A 20,016-nucleotide genomic window follows, 5' to 3' on the forward strand; every position below is an offset into this window, starting at 1 on the left:
GTGCTAATTAATTAGAGGACATTGTTATCACTATTAGGTTTTGTTTTCAAAACTTTGCGTATATCAAACACTTAACTTTTGGGGGGAAAGTTTCTACTGAAAGCATACAATTGGTGGGTCTTAAATAATGTCAAAGTCATCAGGAATTAATTTGAAGACTGTGAAGGAAACAGGTGGAAATGTTTTACAGCAATTTCTTTCATGTTGGGAACTCCTCATTTCGTAAGAATTAGCAGAGGGACTAAGACCCTTCTCTTTCCTGATCTGATGTGAAATATCTGAACGGCTGCATGGGCCTGGCACCTTCTAGTTAAGATGCGTCTCTCAGTTTTGTTCCCAAGAACCACTCCCATTTATTGTATCCCGCCGTCCGTCCTTCCTGTTGAGGTTTCTGCCTAGCTGCCTGCCAACCTCTCTTTCATTTCAATTTAAAAGGAAGGTGGATTTGTTTTATTCCTCCCTCCAGGTCCTTCACTTGAACCAAGAGGCAGTGCCATTGATTCTGACCAAATTCCTTTGAACTTCATCTGTAGCCTTAGCATACTCTGCAGGAATTTCCAGAAAAGCTGTTCTTTCAAAACATCCATTGTACATTGCTTGTACAATAGCCCAAGTGAGCCTTTTGGTATGCAGAATTTTAAAGTCATGTGAAAGGGAATCCAAACCATTGTTCATGCTGAGATGAAAGAAGGGACCCTAATTTCTTGAGATAGAATTGGATGTCAACAGAAACACTGAGGCCGATTGAAAAAAAATGATCACTGTGCACTGAGGCATACACATCAGACCTTAAAATCAGTCACATGTGTTAGCCTGTTCACTGGACATGTGAGTGTGTGTTGGAACAGATCCAGGAGCAGAACTAAAGAAATGCTGCAGAAAAGCAAGATTCAAAACAAAACCAAACGATACCTGGAACAGCACTCACTTCGACAGAATTCTCAGTAAAAGGAGTTTTTTTCTAGGACTGTCATTTTCCCAGCAGATTCCCAGGGGCTCAACCCAGCAATGCAGGGCCACTTGCCCAACTTGCACCAAACAGTTTATTCTCTGCAGGAATAAGAGTTTTCATTTCACTCCAGGTTCAGACATGTGCCAAATACTGGCTAATAGGAGGTAGTAAAGGACACACAGTTGGCCCTCGGCCTCCTCTCCCTCCTCCCGTCTTGACCCCTACTCCCTTCCTGGGTCTCCTTCTGTGGTTGCTTCCTATATTTCCAAACATGCCCATTCTTCCTTCCAAGACCTCGTCTGTAAGTCTGTGCATAGAGACTAACCGACCTGTATGTCAGTGTTCACTCTTGCCCTGGCTTTTCCCTTCCACCCGGTGAGTTCTCTCCTTTGTCTGCCTGCAGATATTCTGTTGGTTTTTTGTAAATCCAACTCAGCTGTCATTTTCTCTGGGAATCCTTCCCTGACTTTTCCTGCCATCGTGGGCCAGCTGACTCCAGGGCTTCCCAGCTGAGTCTAGGACTGCATCCAGAGCATGGGCTGCCTAATCTGCAGACCTCACAGTCCCAGGAGCTAAGTGAACACTTGCTCCTTTAATCCTGGGCATCTTTCAGTCCACTCGTTACACAGCAGTAGCTTCCCAATACACTGCCCTGCCCACATATACTACATCTTATCTGTTTGCCTATGTCTTCACCTCTTACAGCAAAAACTATGCCTCATTCACACCTCAGCACTTAGGCCAGTGCTTACTCTCTGCAGATGCTGTAGTTAGCTGGTAGGCTAAGCTTCATGCTAACAGTTTGATGACAAGGTCTGTGAAAAGGTTTTTCACATGGCCACATATCCAGTCCGCATTGCTTCACATGTACTTACTATTTCCCCAACAAGTGAGAATAGCTACGTTGCTAGCTATGACAAAATCAGGCCCCAAATTGAGTCACTTATGTTGAAATTTCAAATTATCTAGGTTGCTTGTTTATAAGTTCCAACTTTCTGAAAAATCAGTTGAGAGATGATAGCTAACTTCCATTAAGATGACAGGATTTTGCCTCCATCCCTATAAAGGTAGTAACTTTAAAAAGACTAATTTCAGGCCCATTCCCAACCACCTGGGAAACAAGAAGGGCTGAGGGTGATGTCAGCAACCAACAGCCAGTGCTTTAATCAGCCATGCCTACCTGATAAACTATCCATAGAAACCCAAAGCCAAAGGTTTTTGAAGCACCTCCCTCTGGAGATGTGGGAAATGTAGCAGATCTGAAGGACATGTGGAAACTTCATGACCCTTGTGGTGCTCAGAGTATCTGGCCAAGTCTGAGTTCTATCTTTTTATGGTAAACTCATGACCTGGTAAATAAACTGTTTCTCTTAAGTTCTCTGAGCCACCGCGGAAGGGAATCTCCAGCTTACAGACAGCTGGTCAGAAGCCAGAGGACAAACTAGACTTATTATTTAGCAGCTAAAGTGCACCTGGGAGCAGGCTGGGGAGCTGGGCCCAAGAAGAGGGTGTCAGGACCGAACTGAACTTGAAGTCAGTCAACTGACGAGTTTCTTGATATGGTTGAAATTGCATGTGTTTGGAGTCAAGCATTCTGTGTGAGAGAATGGGGATGGAGATGAGGTTTGTCAAGGCAGACTGATTGTTTTTTCCTGAATTTAATAAGCTTAATATGGAGTGTAAACAGAAGTTTCTGTCCTGCCAGCTACTCCCAAATACCTGGCAGCCACTTCTCAAATTACCACACAGTGGCTTATATAAATTATAAATTATAAATGCTTGGTCAGTAGCTCAAGATTATTGCTAAGTAGCTCTTATACTTAAATTAACTCATAATTCTTATCTATGTTTAGCCACGTGGCTTGGTACCCTTTCTGAATATGACATTCTCATCTTGCTTCCTCTGCATCTGGCTCACAACCCTGACTCTGTCCTTTCTCTTCTCAGCATTCTTAGTTTGGTCACCCTACCTATACTTCCTGCCTGGCTACTGGCCAGTCAACATTTTATTAAACCAATTTGATGGGCAAACCTTTGCAGTGTACAAGAGGATTATTTCACAGTCTTGGAGAGACAATCTTTAGTCTTAGATACCCACCCATACACAAATGTCATCATTTTGCCTTCAATCACTGTTGAAGTTGTTTCTAACTTCTGAGGCTGCATTCTCATTTGAAATGCTAATATGAGTAGTTGTTTCATAGGCATATAGATTTGAGGATGACCAGGTAGCCACATGCCAAGTCAGCAGGTTTTTGTGTTATGAGAGATGTTCTTGGGAGCAGGTGAGCTGGCTCAGCAGGTAAAGACGCCCGTGGATGAACCTGACAACCTGAGTTCAGAGCCCATGTGGTAGAACTGACTGCCAATTGTCCTCTGACCTCTACATGTGTGCTGTGGCGTGTGTGCAGCACACACGCCACACCACACACACATATACACACACACATTTGAATGCACAGAGGGGTGAGTTTAAGAATTATAGTGTTTTATAAAATAATAAATTGAGATACATATGGAATATAGCAGTAACGCCATAGGTTGTACTTTTGGGATGATGCAAGTCCAGTACTTGGTTTTGTAAGACATTTCCCTGCCATGGATTTACTTTATTGCTGTCTTTCATAATGTGTTCATTCCAGAGAAGTAATTTCTCTAGATCGTGGTTGGCAACAGTGATGGTAAGATCAAGAGTTCCCAGTATCAAATACTCCCCAAACCGGCTTCTATGGGAGTGTTGTGGAGGCTCAAAGGACACTGCTGCACCCTTGACACTGTGGCAAGAGAGGGGAAACCCAGAGCTGCTCAGGATTATCTTGATGCAGATACTAATATGCTGTGAATTGGGGGTTGATGGTTTTGAGCAGTGTCTAGAAGTCAACAGTGAGTCTCCTCTGCAAGAGTTTGTGTGTTGTCCAAAACCTGTCATGTTTTTAACAGCTATATGAGTTACATGTTCAGGGTGCTATTTAATTTAAAAAAGTGAATTAAGCCCTAATCATATCAAGTCCAAGACATCATCATTTGCAAGATACAACTTTATTTCATGCACCATGCAGGAAAAAAACTGTGTCCAATTAAAGTATGACACAACGTCTGAATACAAGTCCAGAACAGCATGAACAGCATGTGTATCAGTCGTGCAAGCCATTGCTTGAAATTCCTCTCATATCCTCCTAGAAGGGAGGCTATTTATGTTATCTCTAAGTGCATTGATTTCAGGATGATGGGGAGAATATTCTACAGGAGTCTCAGTAACAAAGTATAACACGGCTTCTACTTTTGAGTATCATCTTTTATTTTGCTCCTAAAAACACACTCAGTGGTTGCACTGCAAGAAAATGTAGATGACCACTATTCCTCCAAAAAGCAAGATTTGCTTCATTGATAGCAAATTTGTATCCTGCTGCTCAGTCTCTGGCCTTTATGGAAACACAATAATTGTGGATTTCAATGCCAAATCATGCTATAATCCTTTAGAAGACATTATCAGAAGCAGCTAAGCTCAAAATACTGTATACCCAGCACACAACTCTTGTGAAGTGGTAACTGTGAAGTCACCCTTGAACAAATAAAGACTACCATGTCGCCATGGCTGCCTGCCTGCTCCACTGATTGTCAGGGTAAGAATGGCTGCAGGGCTGATCTCAGGAATGCCAACCTGGAAAAAACATGTAAACCAGAACTGATGAAACCCCTGAAACCACTCCATTCAACTTACAAAACATAGTTTTCTGACATAAAGTGGCCACAAATCATCCAATCAATAAATGAGCAAATGAATAGAGCAAACGGCTCTTAAAAGCAGAAATGGCCAATAAAAATATGAAAAAACAAAGTTCAACAGCCTTAGCCATCAGTGGAATATGTAGTAGGACAGGCCCACAGGGTTGAGGAAATTGGCTCAAATCAGTTGCCAAGGCATGCATATAATGTACTTCCTTATGAGCCAACCTGGAGTCTGCCTAAGAGCCTACCAACAGGCTCTGTCAGAATTCCTGATCCTATGGAGTCTGCCTGAGGGCGTAGCAACAAGCTCTATGAGAGATCCTGATCCTGCCTAGCTAATGAGGGATGACTACACAATGTCACCAGATTGGGACACAGCTTGGGTGCTGGGAGAAGGGTATATAAGGTCTTCCTCATTATTGAATAAATGAGTCTGCTGTTTGCCTTCACCTGACTCCTAGTGTCTGTGTCATTGACACCGAACTTTCTCATTCCCTCCCCAGAGGGAGCTGTTAGGACCCAGCAAAATCAAAATGCAAAATCAAACTTCTTTAAAACTTCCTCAGCCCAGTCAGAATGGCTATCATCAAGAAAACAAATGACAACAAATGCTAATGGGGCTGCAGAGAAAGGAGGACCCTTAGTCACTGCTGGTGGGAATGCAAACTGATTTGGTCACTATGGAAATCAATATGAAGGTTCCTCAAAAATCTGAAAATAGAACTACCATATGATCCAGCTAGGCAATCCTGGGCTTATGTCCAAAGAAATCTATGCCAGCATACTATAGGGATACTTACACATCCATATTTACTGTACACTGTTCACAACAGTCCAAATATGGAGCCAGCCTAGATGCTCATCCACAGATGGAATGGATAAAGAAAACGTGGTTTATAAACACACAGAGCTTAACTCAGGTGCAAAGGAGAATTAAATTATGTCATTTGCAGGAAAAAGAATGGAACTGGAGATCTTCATGTTAAACAAAACAAAACAGACCCAACTATCATGTTTTCCGTGTGGAATCTAGAGCTGTATGTGATGTATACATAAATAAGATGCGAACATAGAGGATAGACTGTGTAGGGAGGAAGGGGTCTAAATGGAAGGCAGACCAAGTGAGGATAAGGCAGAGGGACACAAAGATAAATATCACATTATCTCTCCTATAAGGAACCTAGACATATATATTAATGTATAAATACATATGACATGAAACAGAGAGGGGCTTTTTGGGGGGAGGAGCATGGGGATCAGCAGGAAGGGGGAACATGAAAGAGTGATGGGAGAGCGAATCTGAGCAATGATACACATGTATTAAAAATGTCACCATCACCTTATTTTGTATACTTAGAAAAATATTTAAAAATAAATGAAATAATGGAGAAGCCTAAAAGAAAGACTGGTTATAAGTCAAGTCTACAAAAAAAAAATGATGATAATGGGCAAGTAGGAAATATGGGTGCAAGAAGGGCTGATGCAAGCTGAAGGTAACTCAGTAGAGAAGCTTAAGGGACTTTAGTAAAGACTACAGTTGCCTAGCCACACCCTACCCTCTATGCCCACCCTTTCCCCCACCCTCAATAATACCATGGCAATCATATACAAGGTAATGGTGCTGCCTGGGATGAGAACACAATGTCTGGATCACCAGCATCCACCTGGACCATACTTAGAGATAGAAGTCATGCAATAAGAGAGTAAGTTGTACAGATAGAATATAGATACAAGCCTGTATCTCTGATCACTTCATGGTGCTACCTCCATAGAGCCCTGGGCTGCATCCGTTCCACTCTGCATAAGTGATAAATTATCTTTCATCCTCTCTAGGCTGTTTGTAGTTAGGTTTGTGCATTATGTGATTGGTAGTGTAACTGTAACGGGTACAGAAATCTTTCTTCAGCAAGAATAGCACAAAAGTCCATTGAGCTCCCACTCCTTGCTGGAGTAATGTGAAGACTGTAAAGGAAATGTAGGTGTGATGGTTCCTTAAATGAAAAATCATCATGGGTAATGTTACTAATATTTTGCAGAGGCAAAACAAGTGCTAGGTTCCCTTCATGATATTTTTGTTTGTTTTTTGCTTTTTGAGACAGGGTTTCTCTGTGTACCTTTGGAGTCTGTCCTGGAATTCGCTTTGCAGTTCAGGCTGGCCACAAACTCACAGAGATCCGCCTGCCTCTGCCTCCCGAGTGCTGGAATCAAAGGTGTGTGCCACCACTGCCTGGCCCCTTCATGAAAATTTAATGAATGTTGCGGATTGAATGTAAAATGTTCTTGCGCAGTCTCCTGGGTTTGAACACTCGGCCCTCCTCTGGGAGAGTTGTGGGACCAGTTAGGAGGTGTGGGACAGAGCTGGAGGGTGTATGCAGGATGAGCTTCATGGGTTCTAGCTTGGCCAGGTTGTAGCTCAAGCTTTCTTTACAGTATAACCAGCTGCCCCAAGATCCTGCTGCCACACCAGTGAGCTGTTTCCAATGCCATGCCTTTGCTGCCATGATGGACCATATGCTCTGCACCCCGAGTCAGCACAAGTTCTCCTTCCCTTATGTGGTTTCAGTCAGGTGTGCAGTGGGCATTTGCTGTGCCTGGCACAGGGGTGAGGAAATGGCAGTGAGTAAACCCGGCACTGACTGAGGCCCATTCTTGGCCCACATGGTAGTTTCCCATGTGCTCTTCTGCTGTCAATCAGGAAGCCTGATTGACAGCATCCCTGAGTCAACGCTGCCCTCGGAAGATATTAATAGAGTAGTCTGCATTCTTTAATGAAATCTCCATGCGGCAGAATTGTTTGGAGCCCCACCTCCCCCAACCAAGAGAAAAAGTAAGAAATCCTTCATCAAATAAGACTCAAAAATCACAACATTGTCTCCACAGATTTCCTTATGCTCTACCAGAAAAAGATGTTGGCATCCATAACTGCCTTTGAAGTTTTGAGAATAATTTTACATGCACGACTTTGTGAAACTGCCTGTTGTGTCTATGGAAGGTACTTCAGTTGATGGCTTCTAAGTGGCCACCCAGACCACCTTTTGGTTATTTGGTAAAGACTGTAATGCTTTGCCCTAAAGAGGCCCCCATTTGTGAACTTTGAACTTTGTAACAGTGACATTTGCAGCACTGTCCATCTGTCATCATTTGTTTTATTCAGTTTGTGAAAACAGAGAATTTCTCAGAGACAAAACCGCAAACTGGGAAGCCCCGGAGGGAAAAATTACTGTGTAAAGCAAAGGCAGTCTTACGAAGGGTTTCAGAAACTTTACTCCTGATGGGGTAGACTCTCTGCAGCCTCCATTTTGTGCAGAGACCACCGAGGTCCCTTTGAAGTCTCGGAAGCTTTCTGTGACAAAAAGCTGCATATATATGGGCATGAGCTGAAAATTGAGCTTATTGTTTTGCCCTTTAAAAATGGGTTTTTCGGTGATTTGCCTTTCGTATGGCAGAGTGGAGAGAAGATGTGCAATTTTACCTTGTGTAACATCTTTGCCTGGAAAGTGCCAAGTGCTTGAAGACTTTCTCTAATGGATAGTCCACATGTCTGTCTGCTGAGGAAGCAGAGCTGAGTGTGATTTATTTCCATTTCACACCCAAACAAACTAAGGAGAAGAGGCTCCGAATCTCAACCAGGGCCAGAACTAAAAAGAAAAAGAAAAGAAAGGAAAAAGAAAGTGAAAAGCCTAAACCCATGCCAGACTGGTGGCACCCAGTCTACTCCAGAAGCTGATCATAACTTCCAAAAGAAATGCCTTTAGGAAGAACAGCATCCAAGACATTACCACCTTGTATTTATTATGTGGTGGTGCTTATAGTTATTTTAGCTGCTTTCTAGTTTACTGACTTATTTATGAGGATAGTAACTTCAGGTTTTGGATCTATTTTTTAAAAATAATTTGTTATTAATGTGTGATGGGTGCATGCGAGCTACAACTCTGTGAAGCCAGTTCCCCTCCCACCTTTATGTGGGTTCTGGGGACCAAACTCAGGTGGTCAGGTGTATGCATCAAGTCCTTTGACTCATGGAGTTCTGGATCTATTTTTAAAATAGATTTTCAGTGATGTTTTGTCATTGTTAGGACTCAATTTAAGTGCAATAAGGAAACTAACTTAGACAGAACAGCAGAATGCAGGTATGTATATAGTCAGGTAAAATTGTATTTGACCAATACTTTATATATCTAGAAGAGGTAACAAACGGGTAAAACTCAAAATTGTGTATTTAATGTCTCTTGGTATGTGAGTCACAGCACAAACTCAACTGAGAATACACATCAGCATCATTCTATCAGAAAAAAAAATTAAGCCTAAGTATTTCTAAACCTGCCTAGGTTATTTGTTTAGTCCTTTTGGTAACTAGAAAGAGAACTAACCAAAACAATTCTGAACAATTATGTCAACACTCCTTTAAAGGGGGGCTCCTGAGGGCTAGAGAGGTAACTTAGTTGGTAGAGTGCTTGCCTTGTAAGCTAGTCCCTAAGCTCAATCCCCAGAACCTATGTTTAAAAAGCCAATACTGGGCTGGAGAGCTGGCTCAGCAGTTTAGAGCATGGTTTACTCTTGTAGAGGACCCACGCGAGATTCCTAGCACACATATGGTGGTTCACAGCAAACTGTAACACCTATTCTAGGGGATATGGTGCCTGCTTTGTCCTCCACAAGCACCAGACATGCACCTGGTGCATCTACATACATGCAGGCCAAACACTAATACATATTAAGAAAAGAAAAAAAAGCCAAGCATGCTGTTATGCTATTATGTGGTTACAATCCCAGTACTGGGTAGGCAGAGCCTGGTGAATCTGAGGTTCACTGCCAACCAGTCTAACCTACCTGATGAGCTTCAGGCCAATGAGAGAACTTGTCTCAAACAAAACAAAAGAAAACAATCTCACAAGGTGGATGGAGCAATCAACTAAAAATTCTTCATGATGGCTTATGCTCACAGCTAGTCTTCTACACAAACACTCATAGGAAATGAAAATTCTCTTTCCAATTTCTTATCAGCCCCTCTCAGTTCCTACCTTACCTGGACTGTGTGTGTCCTTGCCCTCCCAAGTCTCCAAGTTCAGCTCAGGAATATCTCAATTGGGTCTCCCATATTGTAGGACGAATTGCTAAATGATCTTATTAATAAAAAACCTGGAGCCAGATATTTGGGTGAAAACTGAAAGATCAGAAAAGCAGAAAGAAGCCAGCCACCTTCTTACCACTTGGCAATCCTCAGCCAAAAGATACCTACTTTCTGTATACCCACACTTTATGCCTTTCTGTTCTGCATCTCACTTCCTCTCTCTGCCCAGCTACATCACTTCCTGTCTGTCTGTACAGGTCTCCAGACCTCTATGGTTAGTGCTACCATTGCCTGACTTCTATGTTTAATATAGTAGCTGGCTTTTTCCTCTGATCCTCAGATAAGCTTTATTAGGATGCATAATATTTTGGGGGACACAATATATCACCACACCACACTTATTTTCCTACTTCAGGGATGGAATTTAAAGTTTATGTTTCAATGTCATTACCAAAGTCAATGTCAATTTTAAAGACCATTTAACTTTAAAAGATTAGTGTATGCATCACAACCTATGACTTGTCTTTCCTGCTGGAGTATACGGTCATGCTAACAGTGGGAACCAGCCTTTTGTCTAAGATTCTAATTCAGTACCATTAGAAGAATAAAGTCAGAGATATTGTGAGCTGATGCAAAAGAAGAATCTGATGTTCCATCCATACCATCACTGTGTTATATACATGATGAGTTCATAGTCCCTTTGCTTATTCTTGAAATATTTTGATTATAAGGCATGTTTAACTTCTGTGTTGAAATAAGAGTCAGAAGGTTGGGATGTAGCTGAGTTGGTAGAGTGCTTGCTTCACATACACATGGACTTGAATTAGCTTGAGTACTACATAAAAATGGCTGTGTCGGCACACACCTGTAATCCCAGCGCTTGGGAAGTGCAGGCAGGAGAATCAGAAGTTTAAGATCATTCTTGTCTGTCTACATTGCGAATCTGAAGCCAGTCTGGGCTACATGAGACTACATTAAAAATAAAATTGTAGGGGTTGGGGAGATGGCTCAGAGGTTAAGAGCACCAGCTGCTTTTCCAGAGGTCCTGAGTTCAATTCCCAGCACCCACATGGTGGCTCACAACCATCTGTAATGAGATCGGGCACCCTCTTCCGTGTACGTAATAAATAAATAAATCTTTAAAAAAAGAAAAAAGAAAAAAATTGTAAGTAAACCCAGTATCAACAGATAACTCTCACTTGAATTTTGTTGTCAAGGTAATCAGGCCCAATAGCACCTCCCACTCATGAGGCTTTTTTTTTTTTTTTGGTAGATGCTCAGGGTGAAAAAAAAAAAAACAAACCACCAGCTGGCATGACTCAGAGGGGCTTCTCTTTCTGTTTTGTTTGGTTCTTTTGAGAAAGGGTCTTGCTGTGTAGCCCAGACTGGCCTGGAACTCATGGTCTTCCTGCCTTAGCCTCCCGTGTACGGGCTGACAGCTGTGCACCACCTCGTCTGGCCATACCTGTTTTCTTTCCCATGCAAACCCAACAGTTTGAAGAAACATAAAGATTCTAAATAGCAGCCTGCTTTGTGCTTATAGGAAAAACATGCCCTTTAAAGGCAGAAGCAGCAGGCTTCTCTTGCACTTGTCACTGAGGGAGGCTTGTATGCTGGGCAGAAAAAAATAATCTTGAGACATTTATAACTGCATCTACTAATTTTAAAAAGATAGCTTCTCTCCCCACGCCCCCCTTCCTTCAGGAGAGTTCATCCTATCTGACAGTGGGTATGTTTTTAATCAAAACCTGGAGACAAAATTGGCTTTACAGGAAGACTGTTGTGATCCATGCCCATTCTTCTGAGACACCGACTGCCCCTGCCGGGTACTGATCACTAACTCTTGACACCCCCACGCCACTCTGCTCTGCGTATTTAGCAGTTAGAAAGGTGATTTCTGAGGCCTGGTGGCTGCTGGTGTCACCGCTATTGTGCAGGAAACAAAGCCATCCTGCTCATCCGGCCTGCCTTTGTATCTGTGATACTGGAGCCGTTTCATGAGTGATGTCTAATTCTTTACCAGGGAATTTCATTACTGCCCATGGTTCAGTAATAGTTTACACTTCCCACGGTGGAAGAGAATATCTGAGCCTGCCTGCTAATGGGAGGAAGCTTGGCTTTTGACATCTGTTAAGATGCTTGCATTTTAAGTCTGTTAATTAGTCCTGCAATGAGATGCCATCATAATAACCTCCATACTTCCTACCTTTTCTACCCTGAACCAATAAAGCCGAGCCTGGCTAAGTGGACCTGTAGTCTGCTTGTCTTGGAAATTAAGCTGAGTACAGTAGGCCAGGGCATGTGGAACCATGGAACACCCACACAAACCAACATGAACTTCATGTTTTATATAACTGATGTTTATGTGAAGAACATGAATTCTCTACATTTCATGTAGAAAATGTTATCAAGCTAGGAAGTTTTCAGTTGCATATGAAAGAAACAAAATGGCCTAAATGATTGAGGAAATGCAGTAAGCTCTGTCAATCCCACCTTTCTTCTCTTCCTAGACCATGCCCTTTGCTGTATGACTTAAGATCTTCCATTAGAAGTGAGTCACTTTATAACACTGAGTGTTGGGCTCCAGCATATGATTTGTTTGGGCTAGAAATAGGAAGCATTGCTGATTTTCACCTGCCCTTCTTACGTGTCTACCATTGCTACTGTAGGAATAAGTCCCAATAGTCTCTCATAAGAAGTGGTATGCATGGCGTGGGCAGAGAATAAGGTAGCCATTTTGGATTCACATCTGCTTCTTGTGAAGTCATGCAACTCTGGGCTTTACTCTGATTAGGCCAACCTAGATTACATGTTTAATGTGCTAGGCTAAACATTGAATAAGGAGGAGTTTGGATTATGTAACTTATCAGTGAGAGTAGATATGTCTGTCTGTTCATATCTATCTATCATCTATTTATCTATCTATCTATCTATCATCTAACTTTCTTACTATATACATATATATCTAACTATATACATATCTACCTATCTATCTACCTACCTACCTATCTATCTATCTATATGGCAGGCAGGCAGACAGACAGACAAGGCTAATAAAGAATCTACATGATGGAGACAGCTGCAGCTGAATCTGACCTCGATCAATTCACTTCTTGCTAACCTGGAATTTTATGAGTGAGAATAAGCGACAGTGTTAAGCTAGTGTATTTTGGAATGGTTTGTTACGAAGCACTATGGTGGTAATGTATGACTGATACTCACTGCTTATGTCACTGAAGAATCCAAAGGTAACATGGGCTTTGAGAAGTGATTGAAAATAATTTCTGTTGTAGTTCTCTGTGATTCTCTTGGAGTTCCAACCCAGGATGCTGTTATTTATGATGACTTTGCCATTTCAGGTTTCCCATCTGCATCTTGGGATATATAGGAAGCAGGAAGATCTGGGCTTCACTCTGATTGGGCCAACGCAGGTCACATGTTTATACTGGGCCAATTGTAGAGCAGAGGGTTAAGGTTATGTGCTTTGTCCATTAGACCCCTTATTAAGATGGTTGTGGGTCCAGTCTCTTCCAGAATCCATGGTGTCAATTTAAAGGTGGGTAATGAAACATGCTAAGAGACACTAGCAATATTAACTATGGAGAGTCTAGACACTTCCAACTTTATTTAAAATCCTTTTAAATATTTTTTTCTGCCTCCATATTGCTAGGATGACTAGAACTACACAGAGGGTTTATTCTCATCTTGAATGTTACTTGGAGAATGGAAAAGCCCATGGTCATGACACTCAAGGCTTTAAAGGGTAAATAGGATCACAGTTTAAAGTAGGACTCTCTCATCAGCTTAATGGATTTCCTAAAAGCTTGGGATTTTGAGAAAATGAAAAATGGATTTCATCTGTTTGGATGTGTGCTTCTGATCCAGAGGATGAGTTGTAGCTGATTTAATGTTGATCTAGTCATTCCACTGATTCTGGTCCCCATTGTTTATGAGAAGCCAGTGATAATTATAATTCTCTAGACACATAGTATTAAGTATCACCAAATCACCCCATAAAAGTGTATGTATGTTGAATTAAAATTAGAACCAGTGACTTTCAGTGTGTTGTATTATTTTCTTTCAAGAATTACACCTCCATCTTCCACACACACACTCCCTCTCTGTAAAGCCTTTGCTTGTTATTGTCTAGCCTCATTAGAATAAATCAACCAAGCAACTTATCGGGGTCATTTTTGCAAAGATGAACTTTAAAGGTACCATAGTTATGGTCTGTGCTTCTTAGAGTCCTCCCTGGTACTGAGGCTCCTGAAAAACTGAATAGTCCTTAGCATTCAACACATTTTCATCATTTGGCAAATGTTTGTCATTCAATGAATATTGTCATGGATCTGCTGACTGCAAGTGCTGGCTGTAGTTAAATGATGTGAAAGATATAGAGGTGAATAAGTGAAAATCCTTGGCTTCAAGTAAAGTAATTTAATTTTACTCAAAATTTTGGACATAAGGAAAGACAGGAGACTACAGTTCCCAGGGAATACCTGGGCTGTCTTGTAAGATTATTTACCTTGCCATTTCTAATCACTAAGAGCTCTGGGTCTTAATGAAATATTTACCATAAGATAAAACCATTCAAATCAAGCATTTTTTGTGACAGCCTAGATATTAATCAAATTACTATATGTAGGTGTGGTTTTCCTGTGCCAGCAGCCACTCCCAAATAACCACTTAGAAACTTAATATTAATTGTAAATGCTTGTAAAATCTCAGGCTCGTTACTGGCTAACTCTTACATTTTCAATTAGCCCATATTTTTTATCTACTCTCTGCCATGTGGCTTAGGGCTGGTTATGTCATTTTCTACATATCTTGCTTCCTCTGCATCTGCTGACATCTCCTCTGACTCCACCCTGATTCCTCCCAGCATCCTTAGTTTGGTTGTCCAGCCTATACTTCCTGCCTGCCTACCAGCCAGTCAGCTTTTTTATTTAAAAAATTCGAGTGACAAATCATTATAGTGTACAAAAGAATTATGCCACAGCATTTCTCCCTTTTGTCTAATTAAAATGGAAGGTTTCAGTTTTAACATAGTAAAGTTATATACAACAAAAACAGTTAAGTAAGAATTACAGTTCCAATATCCAGTCCATTTATATTTGGCAAAATTAGAGAAAATACTCTATTATCTATCTTATCTTTGTGAGTCCAAAGTTTTGTACCTAATTTACCTTTTATCATAACTAAGGAAAACTATAACTATAACTATCTAGTCTTCAACTCCATCAAAGACCCCAGAGGATATTTACCTGAGTAAACAGAAAGTGCAGTGTAAGCCACTTTCAAAACTATATAAATGACAGAAACAGTTGGCTGTCTGGACAGTCACCCAAGGTTCCTCTGTAATGTTGAGGTGTCCATCTTTGGCCTACAGGCCTAGGATATCTGACAGACTATTTTGTGAAGCAAAGAATTTTGAAGGACTGTCCTACCTTGTCTTGGCAAAGTTTGGCAGTTGCTTTCTTTGAGTCCTGCTGGTCCAGTTTGTACAGTATACTGTCAGCAATTGAGGCAAAGGCAATTTCTTTGTCCAAATGGCTAGCTTTTGCCATAAAGTAAACTCCATATGGAGTTTCTTTGATGCCCATCACCTTCTTTGAAGTAAATTGGTGCTGTCAGGAGCAGACGTGTCTCACTGTCATGAAAAGCCTTGGGTTATTAAATATATTAAGTGCCATATTCTGTAGGTCTTTGAAGTCTTTGGAAATCATCTGTCTATCTAAATGTGTCTGTGTATGACCTTGAAAACATACCTAATATGACTATAGGTTTGACTATTATAGATGACTATTAATCTGTATTTTTTAACTATATATTACATTTAAAATGAGCTGCATAAACACAATACCCCAAACAAGAGTAGAAACATACACACAGTATAACAAAATTAACTTTAAATTTGTATCAAAAACAACCCAAAATCCATACCAATGTAAAATATTTTGAGATTAATGGTGGTTTTTTTTAGATTAAGTGAATTCAATAATCTACCCTTTTATCTCGTCATTTATATATTATATCCTCCCTTTTCTTTCAGAAAGAGATCTTTGAATTTGACTTCTTTGTTTAGCCTTTTTTTATTATGATGAATAACAATTTGTAACCAACTCCCCCCCCCCTTAAATAATAACAAACATCCATAACCAATATTTTGGGAATGTGGGTGTCATTCTCTAGACTACTTCCCATTGTTTGTGGGCACTGTTACCTTTGAGGGAACCTTCATAAAATTGATATAATTGTTAGGTCTTATCTGGAGTAGTTTCAGAGGCTGGACCATCTCAGCTAGCAGTCTTGGAAGCTGTTTTGGATATAGAATTTTGAGGAGACTATAACAGAGGCGTTTTGAGATGCTAGATCACCTGGGCCACCTGTTTTCTTTGGTGTCTGGTCTCCTTGTTCTGAAAATACATAAACTTTTAAAGGTAACATACATTTTTGTGTTAATATGAGTACAGACTGTGTTGCACACAGGTTAGCCAAAGATAATTTTTTGTTTTATATTTGAACAGGTAAAATATACATTAAATGTTTTGTAGTTTTTGGAGGTTTATTTCTTTATGTCTGTAGTCAGGATTTCAGGGGGTTTTCCTCAATCAAACCTGATCATCTTTAACCTCAAATGAATCTGCAGCCTTTAATCTTCTGTGAGAACAAAAGCATAGCCTCTTCCTCAGAGTGATACATTTTTTTCACTTACATTTTGAAGTTAAGACATTTTTTAAATATATAGGTTGGTTTAATTTAGCAGCTTTCATAACCAGTGTGTCTTAGCAGCTATTACTCTTTCCTCAGTTGTCAAAAGATTCAAAGAACACCATAACACAGTATTCAGACTCTCTGTGTATTTTCCATCTTTATGTGGCTTTTTTATTTTATATTACTTTACTCCCTTTTTAAGGACTTTACTATTATTTTAAAACTATATTTTAAAATCTAAGACTGTATGTCCTCTTTCTCTTTTATTTCCCAAGCCTTTATATATTTTTTAAATACACTGTAACCCATTTAGAGGGTTTTTTTTTCCATCTGAATCTGTCTTTACTGTATATTTGTAACCTTTTCTATCTACATGAGGAAAACCCCAAACCCCCCATGCAGTGTGCTGGTGGAGCCCGTGCTGGCAGCTCAAGCCCACAGGCAGTGGCTGGGAGATGCTTCTCTGTACTGCAGCCCATATGAGAGACTGCCAGAACCCACCATGCAGCTTAGCCCATGGTGTGCTGGCAGCTGCCGGCGTCTCTGTACTGTGGCAGGCATCAGAAACACAAAACTAGGAAGCTGTATTTGGCTTCATCCCTATGCATTTTGTAGAACTTTCCCTCAAGCCTTGTCAGGTTCCACGTGGAAATTCTGACCCCACATTGGAATGCCCTTTGTAGGCGGAATTTTCCTGTGCCAGCAGCCACTCCCAAATAACCACTCAGAAATAATATTAATTGTAAACGCTTGCCGGTTAGTTCAGGCTTGTTACTAGCTTACTCTTACATTTTAGTTAACCCATATTTCTTATCTACTCTCTGCCACATGGCTCATGGCTAGTTACCTCATTTTCTACACATCCTGCTTCTTCTGTGTTTTCTGGCATCTCCTCTGAGACTGCCCTTCTTCATCCCAACATCCTTAGTTTTATCTCACCCATTACTTCTTGCATGGCTACTGGCCAGTTAGCTTTTTATGAAACCAATTCTAGTGACAAATCTTTACAGTGTACAAAAGGATTATTCCACAGCAACTGTGTTGTTTCATTTTAAAATATTTATTTATTCACTTTTAATGTATGTGTATGTGTGTGCCTGTGTGAGTTTATGTGCACCACATGCATGCAGGTTCCCATGGAGACCAGAAGGCATCTGACTCCCTGGAACTGGAGTTAGAGGTGGTTGTGACTCACCAGATGTACTTGCTGTGAACTGAACCTCAGTCCTCTGGAAGAGCAGCAAGTGCTGGGTGCCACTGGGCCATTCCTCTGGGACCATATTCATTTCTTAAAAACTCCTTTGTATCCACTTTCCTGTGGCCCTTACATGGTCATTATTGGGTCTGATTTCCTGCAAAGGGTTGGTTTAGTAAGGCCTTGTAATTGTTCGTCGGGGGCACTGATTCAGGTACATTTTCCTCAAGTTTTTTTTTTCCTCTTTGTTTTCTTGCAGTCGAGTTATGCCTTAAACCACACAAACCGGAAACTAACGTTAGAACCAAAAGTCACTGTCAATGCCAGAATCGTTGTGGTTGGTGCATCCAGTGTTGGAATTTCATTCCTAGAGACTCTGGTGTTTTGGTGAGTTCTTTCATTCTGTTTAGTCATTTATCTGTTTATTTTTGAGGAATAAAAGTTTTTCTTGTACCCTTTATATATTCACTTTTAATGTATGTGTATGTGTGTGCCTGTGTGAGTTTATGTGCACCACATGCATGCAGGTTCCCATGGAGACCAGAAGGCATCTGACTCCCTGGAACTGGAGTTAGAGGTTGGGAGCCTCCAGGTATGGATGCTGAGAACTGAACGTCTGTCCTCTGGAAGAGCAGCAAGTGCTGTGTACCACTGAGCCATTTCTCCAGCACCATATTCATCTCTTAAAAACACCTGTCTATCCACTTTTCTGTGACCCTTGCACAGCCGTTATTGGGTTTGATTTCCTACATAGGGTTGACTTAGTAATGCCTTGTAATTGTTCAAACATGGGGGACTCTCTCCCCACTTGAGAAAACAGATTTTGAGATTGTTTGCTAATCCGTTGCACAGCTGCGTGGATTCATGAATCAGTGGAACATTCTAGATGTGGGATGGAATAGGACAAATCAGTAGAACTCATTTGGATCACAGCTATATTCACTTTCATGTGTTACTTGGAACTATTTTTGTGCCTCAGTTCTAAAGTTGAGTATCTCAGCAAAGATTATGAGGCCTAAAATGAATAAAATTGGTACCATATGACGCCTTCACAAAAGCCTCTGCTGGTCCTGTTCTACATGTGTTTACTTTATCAAGACAATCATAAGAATCACATCAAGTCCTTGGTAAAGATTTAGATTCCTGCCGGGCGGTGGTGGTGCACGCCTTTAATCCCAGCACTCGGGAGGCAGAGGCAGGTGGATCTCTGTGAGTTCGAGGCCAGCCTGGTCTCCAAAGTGAGTACCAGGAAAGGCGCAAAGCTACACAGAGAAACCCTGTCTTGAAAAAACCAAAAAAAAAAAAAACCAAAAAAAAAAAAAAAAGATTTAGATTCCTAAAGCCCATACCAGGCAGGCAGAATCAGAAGCTCCAAAGTGGGCTGGGGTGTGAGCCTGAGGTTCTACAATGTAACCGGTATACCATATACTCATAGTTTATCTAGCCTTGGCTAGATCATGCTGGCCTCACATCGATCTGCCTGCCTCTGTCTCTCGAGTGCTGAGAGTAAAGATGTGCACCATCATGCCTAGCAAATTTTTATTACATTTATTTATTGTATGTGTAAAAGCTGGAACATGCCAAGATACATGTGTTTAGCAAGCTTTCTTTTGGGTCACCAACCAGCTCCCAAATCATGACACAGAGACTTAATATTAGTTATGAATGCTGGGCCTTAACTTATGCTTGTCCCACTAGCTCTTATAACTCAAATTAACCTGTTTCTCTTCATCTGTGTTTTGCCCTGGGACTTTTTAATCTTCCTTTCATTCTGTATGTCCTATTCCGTGGCTGGCTGGCTGGCAGCTGCCTGGCTGGCTGGCAGCTGCCTGGCTGGCTGGCAGCTGCCTGGCTGGCTGGCCCCAGGCGTCTCCCTTTTTTCTCCCTCATTCTCTCCTTTCTCGAGCCTAGATTCCTCCGCCTACTTTATTCTCTCTGCCCACCAGGCATGACTGTTCCTCCCCTGCCTAACTATTGGATGTTCAGCTTTTTATTAGACCAATCAGGTGCCTTAGGCAGGCAAAGCAACACATCTTTACATCATTAAAGAAATGCAGCATAAGTAAATGTAACACTTCTTTACATCATTAAACAGATGCAGCAGAAACAAATGCAGCAGGCCTTTCCATAAAGTAGTATTCCACAACACAAACAAATGTAGCACATCTTTACATAGTTGACGTAATATTCCACAACATAAACAAATGTAACACATCTTTACGTAGTTGAAGTAATATTCCACAAGACATGTGTGGAGGTCAGAGGAGAACTCTGTGGAGTTGGTTCTCTTCTGCTACCACATGGTCCCAGGGATCTAACTCAGATCATCAGACTTGAGCAGCAAGAGCCCCAGCC

The 20,016-nt window shown here is 41.1% G+C and overlaps 1 protein-coding gene across 3 annotated transcripts in view; it reads left to right on the forward strand.

Moving 5' to 3' along the window:
* Cfap61 (cilia and flagella associated protein 61) overlaps positions 1-20,016 on the forward strand; it is a 300,869-nt gene that overhangs the window by 140,125 nt on the left and 140,728 nt on the right. For all 3 annotated transcript variants that reach the window (XM_052722829.1, XM_052722832.1, XM_052722831.1), the window contains exon 18: positions 17,921-18,048. In XM_052722829.1, coding sequence (XP_052578789.1) covers positions 17,921-18,048 — 128 coding nt within the window. The remainder of the gene's footprint in view (positions 1-17,920; positions 18,049-20,016) is intronic.

This window comes from Peromyscus californicus, unplaced genomic scaffold, assembly GCF_007827085.1.
Source record: "Peromyscus californicus insignis strain IS unplaced genomic scaffold, ASM782708v3 Scaffold_7__1_contigs__length_154581171, whole genome shotgun sequence".
NCBI lineage: Eukaryota > Metazoa > Chordata > Mammalia > Rodentia > Cricetidae > Peromyscus > Peromyscus californicus.